A 17,759-nucleotide genomic window follows, 5' to 3' on the forward strand; every position below is an offset into this window, starting at 1 on the left:
CCTGATGTTTCTGGTATTTGTGCCACACGTTGACAATTCATGCTGTAGAAGATGTAGCAGCAGTGCAGTGATCAGTAGGAGGCCAGGTGCCCAAATGTGTATCATTCGGCTTGATAGAAGCGTGCAGGATGAGGAGTGTGCTGCTATCCTTTTTGCGAGCTTTGTTTTTGTTTTTGACTTGCAGTGAACAGCTGTTCCCAGCTATTTGTGTATCGCAAACACTTTCCTATGTGGTTTCCAGTGTCTTAGAAATCCCCCTGCTATTCCAAGTCCCTCTCAGCAGAATCTACAGCAAATTATCCTCCCCATACGCTGCTCAGTCTGATGCTGCCTGACATGCTTCAGCTTGTGCCTTGAGCATATTTTGAATGGTCTTCTACTAAGGAAAGGATTTTTCAGAGATGCATAGAGGTTATATGTGGCCCCATTGTATTGAATCATTCACAGTATTTTTCCTGCGCTCCTTCTTGTCCACTGCATTCTTTTTATCGTTCCTGAGCAGGCATTGGCACTTTATGCGCTCTGTTATGAATGTTAAAATGTGAAGACTATCTCCTGAGTCTTGAAACTGAAGAATTATTGATAAGCAACCAAAGAATGCTTTTATAATAACGTATTTAGTATGTGGGGAGGGAGCAGTTTGATATTGCCAGTTTGGGACCAGTGATTGAAGGCTTTTCTAACTGGCCCCATAATCCTTCCCCGTAGTTTTGTTTATCATGGAGGGGGTGAGGTGGGAGAGAATGATGGTTGAGGCAGATTGCATATGCTGTCAGTAGCTGCAGTTAAAGCTCTCTGGACAGCTGGGAGGGGTTTGTCATCTTGGGATTTACTGCCACGTGGGAATCCGCTTGATTTAGTAAAAGTCATTTTATGGAATTATCAGACAGCTGTAGATTGTCAGAGGATTCTCTGCCTGATTCCTGAGAATGGCCTCTCCTGCGCTCCGGGTTATCAAGTAGCCATGGCTTTGGGGTTTGTGGTGAAGAGATGCCGCTGTGCGCATGCCACTTCTTTCTACTATAGGTGGGTCCTTTCTTTTAAAATGTCATCTTTGTAGTACAGAGAACAATGGCAGGTCAGTTTAACAAACATAGCAAAAGCGTGTGGCTTCTCGCTTGCCTGGTTTCTAATCCTAGTTTATAGCAGATAGCAATAGCGGAGTGGGTTGATTTGATCCTATTTGGGTTGAAGAGATAGGAATCTGCTGATAGCTTGCCTCACATGGGAATTTGCCTCACATTCAATGTATGCTGTTCCTTAGCACATTTGTGTGTGGGGTGTGTGTACACCTGCACAGGAAAGGCTGTTCCTTAATTCCTGAGTATTTCTAATGTTCTTTCTTAAAGACACAGATGCAGGTAATCACTCTGTTTGAAATTGCATAAAGAAATATAATGTGTGCGTTGCGATACTACAGGGTTATGCAGAGATGACTTTTGAACATGAATTTATCAGTATGCACGTAATCTCTTCAGTGCAAATAATGTATTATAGTTCTGGCACTACTTTTTCTTCATGTACTTTCTGAGACAAAAGTATGTGCATCTGTTTCTGAGTGGACGTATAAATAGTAAGATTCTAACCTGCTGGAAGGTAGATGTAGATATTACATTTCTACCTTTTGTTTTGCCTTTAAAAAGAAGTATGCGGAGAAGCCATGGTTGCATTTTTGGTTCTGCTTGTGGGCTTGGCTAGCTGCTTTCCCTCCACATATGTTTTTCTTGTTGTTAGGAGCTACTCTTTCTTTGCCACTATTAGAGATGTATGAAAATTGTGTTCCTGTTTGCAAATCATGCTAACGTGTCCCATTTGCAATCCAGAATGTGAAAGTGAATAGGAACATAACTCACAGGATAGATTCACGATTTCCCAAACTTGCATACCTGTTTGAAAGTGTGCACTTTCACGAATTTTAAAATGCATTTTTTCCCAATTGAAAAGAAAGATGCTCATGTTTGAGAATACAAACAAGGCGAAATGAGCTTCGGGGAAGAATTTGGAGAACCTCAATGAACTTGAACATTGCATGTTTGCCCATCCCTACTGGGTTAGATTCCACAGAAGCAAAGCAAATGCATGTCCGTTACATACAACACATGTTTCCAGGCGTGCAGGATGGGGGTCTCCACCCTTTGGAGTACCCTTCCATAAATAGTTTTCTAGTGCAATGTGATAGGGGCAATATATCTGTTCTTTAGAATGGAGATTTTAGTGGATAGATGCTAGGACTGCAGGTCTGATTGTGCAATCCCTCACAATGTATCTGTTTAATGAGCTGTAATCTGTATTAAGATTGATTGCTGGTAGGGCATCTACATACAAACAGGCCAACTGTAACAACTGAATTTACAGTGTTTAGCCTTTTTGTTGTTGTTTATAAATTATAACTGTGCCTCCCAGACAAACTACAATTGGTGCTCAAGGATTGAAAATGAGTAAAACTCAGGTGTAAGTAAATAAATTAATGTGGGGGGGAAATGAACGTATAAGAAAGCGCTTATATCTGTAGAAACATTGGTCAATTGGTATTTAGACAATGGAATGGGTTGCGGTATCTTATCTGTGTAATTAAGACTAGTGTTGGAAATATTCTTTGAGGTGTTGATATAAATTCTCAGGTCTTAGATTAACAGCCCCTAAACTCCTACTGACATTGATGAACAGAAACAACCAGAATCTCCCCAACAACTTTGTATGAAAACAGGTATATAAGTGGGGGATGAACACCCAAACACAGTCCAGTATGGATGTTGTCCATCCACATTACATTGCTTTCTATGTGTTGCATATCTGAATGCACATCTACATTCTGCCTCAACTAGTCATGTGAAATTGCACACTGCTGGGTGGATCTGGGTTGAAAGGCTTGCTGTGCAGCACTAGTAGGCAATGAATAGCTCGGTAAAGCAGGAAAAATAATCCCTCGTTCCCTCTCCCTATTTAAAATAAAAACAACGAATTTGTTTGTTATAAGTCAAGTCATGATACAGCCAAATGTGATCAGCTAAGTGGTGCCCTCATGTCATGTTCACTATGTGATCCGGATTGGCTGGAACCACTCAGCCAAGCACTTTTAGATGATAACAAATGGCTGTAAACATGCACAAAAATGTGTAAAAGAGTACGGGGTAGGATTCATACACACACACACACACACACACACACACACGTTTTCCCACTTCCACCCTGCCAAATTGGCAACCTTCTTGTTGAAAATCGAACCTCATAAAATGTGGGTAGCCGAGGTGCAAACTGCTTCCCAGGCTCTTGTTGTCACAATGCAGTCTTGCAAGATGGGCCTTTATCATTTGCAGATGAGTTCGTTGAGAGAGAAAGTCAGCCAGGGCTGTCCAGTGCATTCATAAAGCTAAGCTCAGAATTTAACCTAAATATGGCCTACTTTCTGTCTGCTGAATTACACTGACATGGATGAATCAGGATATGAGGCGCAAGAGTGTAAACACCTCTCTAAAAAGAGGACAGCTGAAAGAACAGTGTGTGGCATTTTTAATCAGGTATATTAAGTCTGAGAAAAGTCTAAGTGTGTGAACTAATGCAACCTATCATTAACCTCCTTTGATTCTTCCATATAATAAGATGGTGAATGAATTAGATTGTGGGTTTTGTTGGTTCAGTGCTAGTACCTATGTCATGTTTGCTTCTGAGAGATTTCCAGTCCTTATGAATTATTCTGAAGACCAAACCACTCCACCCCTCCATAGTAATTGCAGTAATTGAAACATGCACTTTGGAGTCAGACTTTTAAATAGGTCAAAAGCAAGCAGGAGAGCTTCATAAACAGAGAACAGTTTGATTTTTAACCCTTCCCCCTCCCAATGCTTGAATACTGGAACAGGCCTGTCAGGCAGCTATTGGATGCCAGAGGGCCTTTTTCGGTTCTCCACTCATATGGAGACCTTCGTGCGCAAGGCTGACAGCATCTATCCTGGGGTGAGAGAGGCCTACTGGGCTGGCAACTGGTGACGTGGTTCACTAGGTGAAATGCTCAGCCACAAGGTACCAGTGTGGGAGAGGGGCATTTTCATTCATCTCTTTTGTCAGTGCTGGAAGTGGGTGTGCCACTGGCACAACCATGTTTGCTGAGTGGATAGTGGCCTCCGGATGCTAAAAGGTAAGGGTGGGGATGTCCTCTCTCCCCCTCCCCATCACTGCGGCCAGTGGCAGTTTCCCTAGCAAACCACCTCAGCTTCCCCCCTCCCCCTGGCTAACAGTGGGGTCCTGCTTCTTGGATTGAGTGCTCAGGGGGCTATTGGATTCTGCCCAATATTTGAAGCTCTTTGGAGAGTTCACAAAATAAAGCTTAAGCCCATACAGCTGTGTTTTTTTTAAAAAAAAAACCATAATGGAAATACCTAAAACATAATGTAAACACTGGTGTACATAGGCTTTGCATCTGATACTAGTAGGCATTGATAGCTTTCTCCAGGAATTTATCCAACCCCCTTTCGAAGCCATCCAAATTGGTGGCCATCACTACACCTTGTGGTAGCAAATTCCATAGTTTGACTATGTACTGTGTAAAGAAATACTTCCTTTTATCTGTCTGGAATCTCCCACTAATCAGCTTCATGGGATGAACCCGGGTTCTAGTATTATGAGAGAAGGAGAAAAATGTCTCCCTATCCATATTCTCTACACCATGCAAATATTTGTACAAATCTATCATGTTTCCCCTTACTTGCCTTTTTTCCAAGCTAAACTATGCCAGCTGTTGTAACCTTTCCTTATGGGGGAGTTGGTTTGCATATTGATGACACCTTGTTCCAGATGTCCTCTCCAGTAATTCCATGTAGATTTGAACAGCATAAGTAATAAACAGAGCCCTGTGGGAACTCATAGCACAGCGTTTCTCAACCTGTGGGTCGCGACCCCTTTGGGGGTCGAACGACCCTTTCACAGGGGTCGCCTAAGACCATCGGAAAACATATTTCCGATGGTCTTAGGAACCGAGACACCGCGCCTCTATCCGTCTCCAGGAGGATCCGCCCACATGCGGAGGACGAGGAGGAAGAGGAAGAGGAGGAGAAGAAGAAGCGGCGGGTGCTCTTCTCCAAGGCGCAGACGCTGGCGCTGGAGCGGTGCTTCCGGCAGCAGCGCTACCTGTCGGCGCCCAAGCAGGAGCAGCTGGTGCACCTGCTGCGCCTGACGCCCACCCAGGTCAAGATCTGGTTCCAGAACCACCGCTACAAGATGAAGCGTGCCAAGGGCGGCGCCGAGCAGGCCGCGGGCGGAGGCGGCGCGGGAGCGCTGCCGCTGCTGTGCAGGGTGGGGGTGCCCGTGCTGGTGCGTGACGGCAAGGCCTGCCAGAGCTGCAGTGGCGGCGGGGCGGCCTCGGGGCAGGACTACGGCGGCGGACAGACGGCTCTCAGCCTGCCGGGCTATCCGGCCTTCCCGCAAACTGGCATGCTGAGCCTTTTCCCTTCCTACCAGCACTTAGCGCCGCGGGCCCTGGTCTCCTGGAACTGGGGCTGAGCAAGGCGGTGGCGAGCCGCGCGGAAAGAGGCCAGCTGGCCCTCCCGAGGGGACTCCAGCCGGTCCGCCGCCTCGGTGTAAAGAGACATACTGGCCAGCGGGCCGGCTGCCTTAGCGTGACCGTCGCCAGCCTTGGACTGGTGTCCTCATTGTCCTCCAAGGCATTGACTTGAATATGACTCCTTTAGAGTAAATGACCCGTGGATTGCAGCCATTAAAACATGAACTCCTCAGCAGTTTTCTTCGAAGTGAAGGATGTCCAACCCCCATTATATTTACCTAGAAGTCAGCTCCAAGTGTTTGTTGAGGATGGGCGGAGATCTTGTAGGCTGGGACTCCTATGCATTCTTTCTGGGAGTGTGCCCCCTTGGAGGGAAAGGGGGGCCCTTCCTTGCAAACACGCAAATCAGAATGCCTTGTGTCAATAGGACTGCAGTTTAAGGGTGCCAATTTGACATGACTCCCCCGGGTTAATTCCTCCTGAACACAGTCCTTGTGGGGGCGGCGGGGGGGATGTGTGTGATTTCTACCCAGTTAGGTGCATTTTAATGAGTGAAGTGGGGATTGTAGTCTTCATGAACGATTGAGAATAAGTAGTTGTTACGGATTAATTCAGGTGGAGAACAGGCTTCTAAAGGAGGGTTAGGGCCAGGGTGTTATCTGGAAATAAATTGCTTGGAATTCAATGGGACTTCGATGTAAATGTGGTGAGTATTGGAGGATCCAGCATAGGTAGCTAAGGGGAAAGGTGGAAGAAGAAAATCGTAGGGTTATTCCGCCGCCATAAACCCTGTTTTTGGCCTTTTGTTTTAGAAAGTTAGTCGAAAACAGGATTAAAAAAAAACTGGTTTTGTTTCCTTTGAAACAAAATAAATAGTGAGTTGATTGTATCAGAGATAGTTTATTTTCAAATAGAATTTTCATATAATGATTAATAATAAACAGGATCGTTGGGTTTGTAACAATGAAAATACAATTTGTAACAATGAAAATACATCCTGCATATCAGATATTTACATTACGATTCATAACAGTAGCAAAATTGCAGTTATGAAGTAGCAACGAAAATAATTTTATGATTGGGGGTCACCACAACATGAGGAACTGTATTAAAGGGTTGCAGCATTAGGAAGGTTGAGAACCACTGTCATAGCACGACTGCCAAGAGGGACAGAGCAGCACCAGCACGGTGCCATGAAGACAGCCCCCAAGCCTTGATGGATACAAGCAACATTGTCTTAGAAGTATCTCACAAACTTGCCACAGCGTGCTATTGAGCACCATCTCTCTCTCTGGCCCAGATTGCAAAACTGGACAACACTGAAAAATGCAACCTTGGTGGAAAAGAACTTTTTCTTTGCCATCCTCATTGCCATAGAATAGCCTTGATTATGAGCTCTATCCTATGTTTGGTTGGACTTAGCATGAGTCTTCCTCCACCTCCATTCTAGAAGTATTCCTTGTTGCTTCATTGCCCTCAGCTCAGGTGTATACAAAGGAGCTGCCCAGGCTCTGCTCAGAAAGAGAGAGGGTCTTGAGTATGATCATACCTGTTAGTCCACAAACAGCTCAAGTTCATAAAAGCAATGCCTATGTGAGAAGAGCTGCTTTTCTAGAAAAAAAAACCCTGTATTCCACAGAGTGATCAAGGCTTCAACACAAGAGCCAGCCACACCAATAGGAAAATCCCCCAGAGCTCCAGAATCCATCCAGATTAATTAACCTTTCAAGGTTGGAAAGGTTCTCGAAAAGCCACCCTTTTTGAGAAAAGTCTGAAAGGAATAGTTTAAAAGATCTCAGTGCCTTGAATAGAGCAAGCGGTATATGTATCAAAGCGGGTGGTTCATCTGTCCGGCGAGGTGACGTTTGCCCTGTCCTGGATGGGGTTGCACTCTCTCTAAAGGATTGGGTCCGTAGTTTGGGGGTGCTCTTGGATCCAGAACTGTCACTTGAGGCACAGGTGAACTCAGTGGCAAAGAGCACCTTTTATCAGCTGAGGCTGATATGCCAACTGCGCCCTTTTCTGGACAGAGATAGCCTAGCTACAGTTATCCATGCTCTGATAACCTCTCATTTGTATTACTGCAATACGTTATACATGGGGCTGCCTTTGAAAACGGTCCAGAAACTTCAACTGGTACAAAACAGGGCAGCACGGTTACTAACAGGGATTGGCCAACGAGACCACATCACGTCAGTCCTTTTCCAGCTTCATTGGCTGCAAGTCCAGGTCCGGGCCCGATTCAAAGGGCTGGTATTAACATTTAAAGCCCTAAACGGCTTGGAGCCAGGCTATCTGAAGGAACGCCTCCTCCTGTATGTACCTGCCCAGACCCTAAGGTCATCCTCAGGGGTCCTTCTCCGCAAGCCCCTGCCAAAGGACATGAGGCAGGTGGCTACCAGGAGGAGGGCCTTCTCTGCTGTGGCACCCTGCCTGTGGAATGAGCTCCCTAAGGAGGTTTGCTTGGCACCTACATTATATGCTTTTAGACACCAGGTGAAGACCTTTTTATTCTCCCAGTATTTTAACAGTCTATAAATCAATTTTAACTTGGTGTTTTAAATTTGTAATTTTGCTTTGCTGCTGTTTTTATCTGGTTTAGCTTTTATATTGTATTTTATATTATGGTTTTATACTGTTGTATTATACTTTGAATGTTTTTAATTTTTGTGAACCACCCAGAGAGCTCCGGCTATTGGGCAGTATAGAAATGTAATTAATAATAAATAAATAAATAAATAATAAAGACCCTATGGGACAAGAAAGACAGCATATTTACCTATTCTCTGCCTCACTCTGTGGGACCAACTCGATGCCACTGTCTTGTGCTGGTATCTCCCTTCTGTCATGTTTACGCTGCACTTTGGGTAACAGAGAAAAGGTTAATCATCCAGGTTAAGTGTAATTGAAATAGGGATTTGGTTGAGTAATGGAACTGGTGAGAACCAACAGATTTGTGCAAACATCTTAACACGTACACACACACACACACACACACACACACACCAGTCTCTCTGCCACTCTGTATGCCTGCATGATCTTCCTGTTTACAGTAATCCTGCTTCCCCGTGATTAACTGCCGTCTTCACAAAGACACTAAGCGCCACTCATTTTTCCAATACCTTCCCCTCTAATACAGGAAAGGCTCTTTTAATCTACCATCATCACTGGTCATTAGAAAACAAGTGGAGTGACTTTGAGTTATTATCTCTATGCTCAAAGCTAGAGGGTTGGGCAGATTGCCTTCTTGTTAATTGCAGGACTGGGATGTCAGATAAAATTTCTATTTTGTGGTAGTATCAAATTATTATTTTCTAGAAAAGCAGGTCTTCTCATATACACATTGCCTTTATGAACTTGAGCTGTTCCTGGACTAACAGATATTACAAAAACTGTTGCTTTTCTGTCTATGTGGTATAATAAAATAGAAGAGTCTTGGAACTGGCAGTTGTGGCCTTGGATAAACCATTTCCCCATCTGAAAATGAATATGAATGAGAGGCTTTTTAATGCAGTAAGGCAGATATCACACAGTTGAACCTATAAGGCGGTGCCAATACAGGAAACAGAAGCAGACCTTCAAGCTACAGACCTTCTGAGGTGGAATTTGGCCTCCGGAGCCCCTGCTCCTCTGCTGGACTCCTTGAATCTGCTGGCCCTCTGGTTAGCTTTCCCTCGCTCTGAATTCCGTGTTTGTGGAACAAGTCGTTCGTGAGCGTACCTCCTCGTTCTTCCCGCTTGTGCCTCTTCCTGCTCATCTCCTTGGCCCTGTGAGCTTATCCTCAATGTCTCCGTTTTCTCTTCATAACCACTTGACAAGTCTATCCACTTTCATTATATTTTATGTATTTATTACATTTTGACACTGCCCAATAGTGAAACTCTCTGGGCGGGTCACAACAATTAAAACCACAAAATACAGCATAAGGTAACAGTATAAAGTACTGTATTGTATTCTTTTACCTGCCTCTAGTTTACAATCCTCATTTTGCCATCTTGATGCAGATACTTTAGCTCCCCTCCTCTCACTGGAAGGGATCTCCCCAAGCCTTTGAAAGGCCCTTTCTACACCAAAGAGGTGTAGAGGGAGGGGGGGAGATCCCGGACTTACCTCCTTCCGGGATCATCCCCCCTGTCCAAATGGCCAGCACGACATCCGGGATGGGAGGAAGGATGTCGCACAAGTGGAGGTGGCCATTTTTTAAAAAAAAAAGTTACAGGAGCTGGAGCGCCCCAGTGAAAGTTAAGTGGGGGGGGCGAAACCCGCTTCTTCCACCCACCCCCGATTCCTCCCAGCCTGGCACCTTTCCTCTACTACTCCCTGCTACTCGTGGGGAGGAGGGAATAAGCTGGGACAGGTGGCCACATACCTCCCGTGGTCTCGGAATGATCTCGAGACCGCGGGAGGAATCGGGTTTCCCCAGGGATTATTTATCCCTGTGAAAACGCGTGCTCGTCCTCCCTGCCCCCGGGAGTCCCTGTGCGTCATTTGGAAGCACAGGGACTTGGCAGTGACCAGCCAGCATTTTCAGGCTGGTGTAGAAACGGCCCTAGACAGCTATAAAACTAAAGTAGCTAATAAATAAATATTTATTTTCATAAGTAGGCCTGACTGAGGTTTTTTCATTTCACACAGCAGGTGGAGGCTTCCATAATTGAATCCTCCTCCATGCGCAAATATTCCCTGCGCAAACCATACTAGCATGTCAGGCAGAAGCCTAGGCGAGACACTTTGCTTCTGTCCTAGTTTTCTATGTGCAGGGAATGTCATGTAAGACCCTGTCTGCACTCAAAGAGGTGGGGAGAATTATGCTATGTTTGACTTTTATTTGGTCCCACGTAACACCAGTAATGTTGGAAAACATCTCTCTGAATACAAACTTTTTCTTTTATGTTAACTTGGGACTGCATCACACACAAGATCCATCACGTGGGAGCTTCTGGTTCATACGGCAAGCCATTTGTCTGCCACAATGAGCCAAATAGACTGGTCACTGCCATGTGGTTTTATCGACTCCAATGTAAGCTGCCACTGGAATAAGCTTGAAGTGAATGCAAATCTTTATAGAGGGGGCAGGCTTTATCGTTCACTATAAGATGAGTTGATACCTGGTGGGAGGAGAAACCATTTATAATGCACATGAGTTAGATTAAAAACCTATATAATTCTTCCCATAGGAACAACTCCATCTTGGTTTTGACCAAATGAACCCATTCACATCTTAGTGGATATGACAACTTAGAAAACCATATTCAGAATTAGTGATGTCTGCATAGGAAGCTAAACAAATGTCAGCCTGCGTGGTGGGATATGGTAAATGCACCCATAGGGGGAAGGATCATATGTGAGGCAAGATAAATAGTTTCTTTCTGATGTGCCATTTTTCTACCCCATTCAATCCCCATGCGATCACTCAAAGGCTGACACAATTCTTCCCTCGCTTGCTCAGATCTAGCGTCTGGTTAACTTGCTGAAGGGAAGGGAGGGGACTCATTCCTCTCCTCCAAAAGGTCACCTTTGCTGTGTTTGCAGAGAGTGTTCCCTGAGCTCTGCCGGCTGCTGCTTCTCCCTGCTGTCTTCTACCTCTAATCTCCTTATAGATGCAGCGCCATGGCAACAGGCCCAGGGCTGAGTGAGCTGGGCACATACCAGGAGCCTTGTTTGTGTCACCTGAGGGGCAGGATGCAGTGTGTGAGAGAAAGATGAGGAGGAGGAGGAGAAAGTAACCTGTGCAGGCAGAGAGGTTTTGCTTGTGCCCAGCTCCTTGCCCTGGTTCATCCTGGAAGCCTATCTGTGAAACTTTGTAACAGAAGCAACTTCAGCTTGTCTGCTTCTGGATTTAGCCATTGCTGCCTTTGCACTAAGGAATCCCTCTTCTGCGATGTAGCCAAGGAGGAGGAAGAGGAGGAAGTAGTGTGGGGGTGCCAGGACACATGGCACCGCTATGATCTGGGGCTGCACGGTCAGGTGGCTATACAATTGCTTCATGTAGGTGTGCTGGATTTTTCAGGATTAGTTATACCAGCTGTGTTGTAAAAAGTTGCACATTATAGTAATATTCCATTTCCTTTGGCTTTCCCCTAGTATCTCCCTCTGATGTAAAGCTGAGAATAGATGCATGTTCTTGGCTTCGTGCCCCATTGCCTCTTTTTTTGGTTCTGGAGGCTGGGCAGAAAGAGACTACCTTAGCCGTGCTTAGGTTGGAGATACTTGGAATAGAGAATTTTCTTAGATTGACGTTTTAAAAAATCAATATTTTGGATATCCTTTGCCTAAGCATACTGAAGATGAAATATACATGGCTGAAGCATTTGGTATCAGCAGATATCTGAGCGAAGCAGACTGCAGTCAAAACATTCACACAGGTTGTCCTCTTAACATCTGATAATGTTCTGTTGTTTCTTTGCAAAGGCATCTCAGCGGCACCGTTGTTGTTGTTGTTGTCGTTGTTGTTGTTGTTGTTTGTATTCTACTTTCTGTAAATTGAAATGTCAGCAGTTTCAATCTTTAAAGATTTCTAAATCATGGTTGTTGATCCCAAGCAAGAATGAAACAAAGCAAACGTAAGGGCTTTCTCTTAAATATGTTTTGGCGAGCAGCGTTTAACGTTAACGTTCTGAAGGGGAGAGGGGTGTCAGGCTGCTGCCTTTTTAACTGCTCCTGTTCCTGTGCTTTCTGAGTGCTTGAAAATTAAGTAAGAAACATCTTATCTGTCATAAAGAAAGAGTAACAGGAACCACTGTTGAAAGGACAGGAGCACTGCCAGAAAAAAGGGACAACTGGGAGGGAAAGGGGTTGCAAAAGATTTCCTGTTTTTTATTTCTTTTTCAGTAAAACAAATGATATGTTTGGATGATATAATGTACGGGATCCCATTAGAAAGAAATGTAATTTTCAATAAGAAACTAGATATTAAAAAGTGCAACAGTTACAAAAGTAATCTAAAGCCCAGAGAATATTCTTTAGCTCCAGAGTAAAGGGGAAATAATCAAGAAATTACTCTGCTTCTGTGTAACTTATCTTTATGGCATATGATTGCATGAAGACACTGTTTTCTAAAATTGAAATACAATTTAGTTGGACCATAGTTTTAAGAAAGGAAGTAACTTACCATAAAATTGTCAACAAGGGGTTTTAGGCTTGGTGGACCATTAACATCCTCTTTGCCCAGGCATATGGCGGCACATCCTAATTACCCACATGTTTAGTTTTTTAATCGGTTTTTAATGCTTTATGTGTGTATGTTCTGTGTTTTAGAGTTTTAAATTTTGTATACTTGTTTTTACCTCAATTTTAGAATTTCTGTAAACCGCCCAGAGAGCCCTGGCTATGGGAGCGGTATAAAAGTTTAATAAATAAATAAATAAATAAATAAATAAATAGAGACAAGGAAGCCTGAAGAACTGTTAAGCAGCTTTCCTCAACCTGGAACCCTCCAGACGTTTTGCACTACAGCTTCCAGCATTCCAGACTATTAGCCATGCTGGCTGGGGCTAATGAGTGTTGAAAGCCAAAACATCTGGAGGGGATGTTCTGAACCAGTGCCTGGGCACGGTAATGGACCGGATGAGGGCTAACAAACTGAGACAATCCAGACAAGACGGAGGTACTGTTAGCAGGTGGTTCATCTGTCCGGTGAGGTGATGTTTGCCCTGTCCGGGACAGGGTTGCACTCTCCCTAAAGGATCGGGTCCATAGTTTGGGGGTGCTCTTCGATCCAGAACTGTCACTTGAGGCACAGGTGAACTCATTGGCAAAGAGCACCTTTTATCAGCTTAGGCTGATATACCAACTGCGCCCTTATCTGGACAGAGATAGCCTAGCTACAGTTATCCATGCTCTGATAACCTCTCGTTTGGATTACTGCAATACGTTATACATGGGGCTGCCTTTGAAAACGGTCCAGAAACTTCAATTGGCACAAAACAGGGCAGCACGGTTACTAACAGGGACTGGCCAACGAGACCACATCACGCCAGTCCTTTTCCAGCTTCATTAGCTGCCAGTCCAGATCCGGGCCTGATTCAAAGTGCTGCTATTAACATTTAAAGCCCTAAACGGCTTGGAGCCAGGCTATCTGAAGGAATGCCACCTCCCATATGTACCTGCCCAGACCCTAAGGTCATCCTCAGGGGTCCTTCTCCACAAGCCCCTGCCAAAGGAAGTGAGTCAGGTGGCTACCAGGAGGAGGGCCTTCTCTGCTGTGGCACCCCGGCTGTGGAATGAGCTCCCTAAGGAGGTTCGCTTGGCACCTACATTATATGCTTTTAGACGCCAGCTGAAAACCTTTTTATTCTCCCAGCATTTTAACGGTCTATAAATAAATTTTAACTTGGTGTTTTAAATTTGTAATTTTGCATTGCTGCTGTTTTTATCTGGTTGAGCTTTTATATTGTATTTTATATTATGTTTTTACACTGTTGTTTTATACTTTGAATGGTTTTAATTTTTGTGAACCGGCTATAGCCAGAGAGCTCCAGCTATTGGGCGGTATAGAAATGTAATAAATAATTAAATAAATAAATAAATAAATAAATACTTTCACATTTCTGAGGAGCCACCAGGCTCAACTGTCCACACGTTCCACTTCGCTAGTCCTATTATACAGCTCTCCAAGAATTCATATTAAGTCATTGCAGGGATATGGATTTACCTCTGTTTTTTCAAGCATATATAGAGGATAAAGTAATTCAGTCAGACTTTTTAGATTCTTGCATACATTTCTGAAATGTACAAATACTGTATCTCATAAGGCTTTGTCTTATAACCTGGTCACACTATTAGTTCTCCAGGGTCTCAGGGTATTTATGATAATCTGCTACTGAATCCTTTTAAACTGGAGATTCCAGGGATTGATGCTGTGACCTTCTACATGCAAAGCTATGTGCTCTACCCCTGAGTAATGACCCATAACTTACAATGGGCCTGTTCAGACAACACTTCAGACTCTGTGGTTAGCGAAACTGTGGTTCTCTGGGATTAGCATTAACCACAAAGCCGTGCTGTCGCACACAACACTTTGAGCCACGGTTAGAGCCTCTAACCCTGCGGCAGATGGTCTGACTGGTTAGTGAGTGAGCAGGTTTTAGCAAAACACATCACACAAGACACCTTAAACCCTGCTGCTTAACCAAAAGCCTTAACCAGCAGGGTTTAAGGTGTCTTCTGAACAGGCCCAATGGAATCGACAAATTTAAGGAAAAGTTTCGCTGCCTAGGTAGCTTGCTTGTTTCAGATGAGATGGGGAGAATTTATAGAGTCACTGCTAATGCACAGGGGTGGATTTTGGAATATTCTTACATGTTTTGCAGAAGTCTGTCATGTTAATGAAGGTTTTCATGCTGTTCACCTATGCAGCCAATGCATTCTTATTTACAAAGATATAGCTGCAGGGCTGCTTGGTGACAATGCCACATGGGTGGTATTTAAACAGGACAGGATAGGTCATGGTTAGCATAATTGTTTTGGCTTTGTGTCAGCCTTTTAAAAGTTTCTGAAATGCTAAAAATTTCCAGAATCCATTTGGATTTCCACAGGCTTATGGTATAACAAGGTATGCTTGAAATATCTTTCCTTTGCTTAGTTTTGTATGGATTTGGATGTGTGCATGAATGCACATTTCTTTGATTGTTTTGTTTGTCCCAAATTGTACATGCAGCATACATGTTACATTCCATATCGCTTAACTATGATTAGGCAATCAGGAATGAGCAAGTAGCAATGTTAGATCAATGTTCTTTTCACCCAAGGACGAGATCCAAACAGCCCTTAAGCACCTCCACCATTCCAACGACAGAGGGTTCAAAAGCGCTTTATTGATTAGTAATCAAGGCCTGGTCTCTTCAAAGGGAGCAATCAGACAAAAGATTCTTAAAAAGATAACAGCAAGATTCTGCAAATACCCACTGCTGACATTAGCCATGGTGAATTCTAGTTCAGTGGAAACCCTCAACTACAACTAATGTCACTATGGCTGGAACACTTAAGGTGGGCCTCAAACCCAGTACTATTGTACATCTGGGATTGAGGCCCACCTAGCTGTTACATTTTATTCTTTCTGCTGTATTGGAAAAACATGGCTTTTGGAAAGAGACTTTTGGAGTTAGTAGATGTTGGTGACTGCATCTTACTCTTCATTGGCTTCCAATTCACCTCAGAGTCCAATATAAACTTCTCCTGTTGACCTACAAAGCTTTTCACAGTCTAGCTCCTTCCTATCTTTCCTCTCTCATCTCACACTATTGCCCCGCTCATGCTCTTCGCTCCTCAGATGCCATGTTTCTCACCTGCCCAAGGGTCTCTACTTTTCTTGCTCAGCTTCGTCCATTTTCTTCCGCTGCCCCTTATGCCTGGAACGCTCTTCCAGAACATTTGCAAACTACAAGTTCAAGCACAGTTTTTAAAGCTCAGCTAAAAACTTTTCTTTTTCCTAAAGCTTTTAGAACTTGATTTTGATCTTACTTTTATACTGTTAGTTTTATTCTACCCTGTGCCTGTTTGGTGCATTCTCTTATTATTGTTTTATTATGATTCTATTAGAATGTAAGCCTATGTGGCAGGATTTTGCTATTTTATTGTTTTACTCTGTACAGCACCATGTACACTGATTGTGCTATATAAATAAATAAATAAATAAATAAAAGTTTGTTTTGCAATGACTAATGCTGTTGTGATAGCCACATGATTTAGTGTTGCTTGATCTTGTTACTTGCACAATAAGTTTATTTTTTTATATAGAATAGAAGGTGGTGTGATGACGATAGTATCCAAGCAGTAGGCAAGATGGAATGGGAGCTCAAGTCTGGATAACAACCTGAATGGAGGAAATTGTGACTAGGAAGGTGCCAGACCATTTGAAGGAATTGTAGGGAAATTCTAAGGCCAGGGGAACTCTTGACTTTCTTGAGAGAATTTGAAGCAGTCTTTCAGCCAACCCTATCTCATAGAATTGTTGTTATGATGAAATGCACAACAACAACAACAACAACCCCCACTTCACTCATGTGTAATACTCTTACTCCTTGGATGAAGAGCTGGATGCAAATGTGAGAACTAAATAAATTAAATAAATATTTGGCTTCCAGAGGAGCCTTTTCATTGTTGTATAAGACGCATGCGTGGGATGAAAGAATCCTACAATTTGAGATGTATCATTTTAACTTTGTAGCTGGGTGTAACATACACAACTTCTAGGAACAAATGATTCCATGTATCAGCAAGGATGTTACTAGCAGAAATTTGGATTCTGCACAACAGGTAGGCAGCATTTGTTTGAGATATCCATACATGTTTTCATTTTCATTAGGGTTAAAAAAAAATGGTTGTCAAGAGTATGCAATGCCAACAAGCAAAATATCCCTAAATTTCTGGTTCTACTAAATTTGCCCAAACCTGTCTGGCATTTGTTAGATTTCCAAACCCAGCAATCAGAGTGAAGCAAACCTTAAAAGTGCTTTAAAAAAACAAGATACCTTTATTTTATTGAACCACGTCCTTTCTTTACCTGGTATGTTATTTCCGTCTCTTCCTATCTTTGCACAGGTCCCGTGGATTACCAAAGCTGAAAGAGTCCCGTTCCCATGAATCCTTGCTGAGTCCAGGCAGCGCTGTAGAGACTCTAGATCTTGGAACAGAAGAAAGAGTCTTCGTCAAGCCACTTCATAGCAGTATACTTGGTCAAGACTTCTGCTTTGAGGTAAAAAAAACCTACCAAAGGTATCCCCTTCCTTCCAAAAAGAAGAAGGAGAGTGGGAAAATATGTAGGTTGCTTAATCTACTCTACTTGTTACTTATCTCATTCTTTGAGGATTTCATAACTGAATGAACAAATTAGTTGCTTTGCATTTACAATGGAAGGGTGTGGACTTCCTGATCATCAGATGACTCTCAAGGCCCTGGGGCTACTGACATCAATCCTTCAACAGAAAGAAATCTTTCAGTTGCTGTGCAGTCCTATTTGAACATTCCGGTGAATGTCTGAGAGAGGGAACTAGGAAAGATGAAATCTGTTGTTGGGTCATTTCCAGCTGGTGTAACATTGTACCAAAGTTGGGCTGCATTTTCATCTCTGAGGACTGCATTTGCAGTCTAGCACCAGGTCAAACAATGCATTCCCAAGTTTTGGATCTATCAGTCATGGTTAACATTAGGCAAATTCTGCTTCGCTTGCTTTGATTTCAGTTCTTTCATTCATTTCTAATACAATTTCCAAAAGTATCTGAATTTGGGGTATGGTTTCTAAAAGTACTATATTGTGTAGAAT

At 43.4% G+C, this 17,759-nt stretch overlaps 2 protein-coding genes across 11 annotated transcripts in view; both read left to right on the plus strand.

Moving 5' to 3' along the window:
- The window catches only part of RASAL2 (RAS protein activator like 2), a 254,018-nt gene that overhangs the window by 202,951 nt on the left and 33,308 nt on the right, over positions 1-17,759 (plus strand). For all 10 annotated transcript variants that reach the window (XM_063134272.1, XM_063134281.1, XM_063134231.1 and 7 more), the window contains one exon: positions 17,039-17,192. In XM_063134272.1, the coding sequence (XP_062990342.1) occupies positions 17,039-17,192 (154 nt within the window). The remainder of the gene's footprint in view (positions 1-17,038; positions 17,193-17,759) is intronic.
- Positions 3,913-5,496, plus strand: LOC134413361 (homeobox protein Nkx-2.8-like). Its single transcript, XM_063147546.1, has 2 exons — positions 3,913-3,983; positions 5,001-5,496. The coding sequence occupies exons 1-2, from the start codon at positions 3,913-3,915 to the stop codon at positions 5,494-5,496; spliced, it is 567 nt and encodes a 188-aa protein (XP_063003616.1).

This window comes from Elgaria multicarinata, chromosome 1 (assembly GCF_023053635.1).
Source record: "Elgaria multicarinata webbii isolate HBS135686 ecotype San Diego chromosome 1, rElgMul1.1.pri, whole genome shotgun sequence".
Taxonomy (NCBI): domain Eukaryota; kingdom Metazoa; phylum Chordata; class Lepidosauria; order Squamata; family Anguidae; genus Elgaria; species Elgaria multicarinata.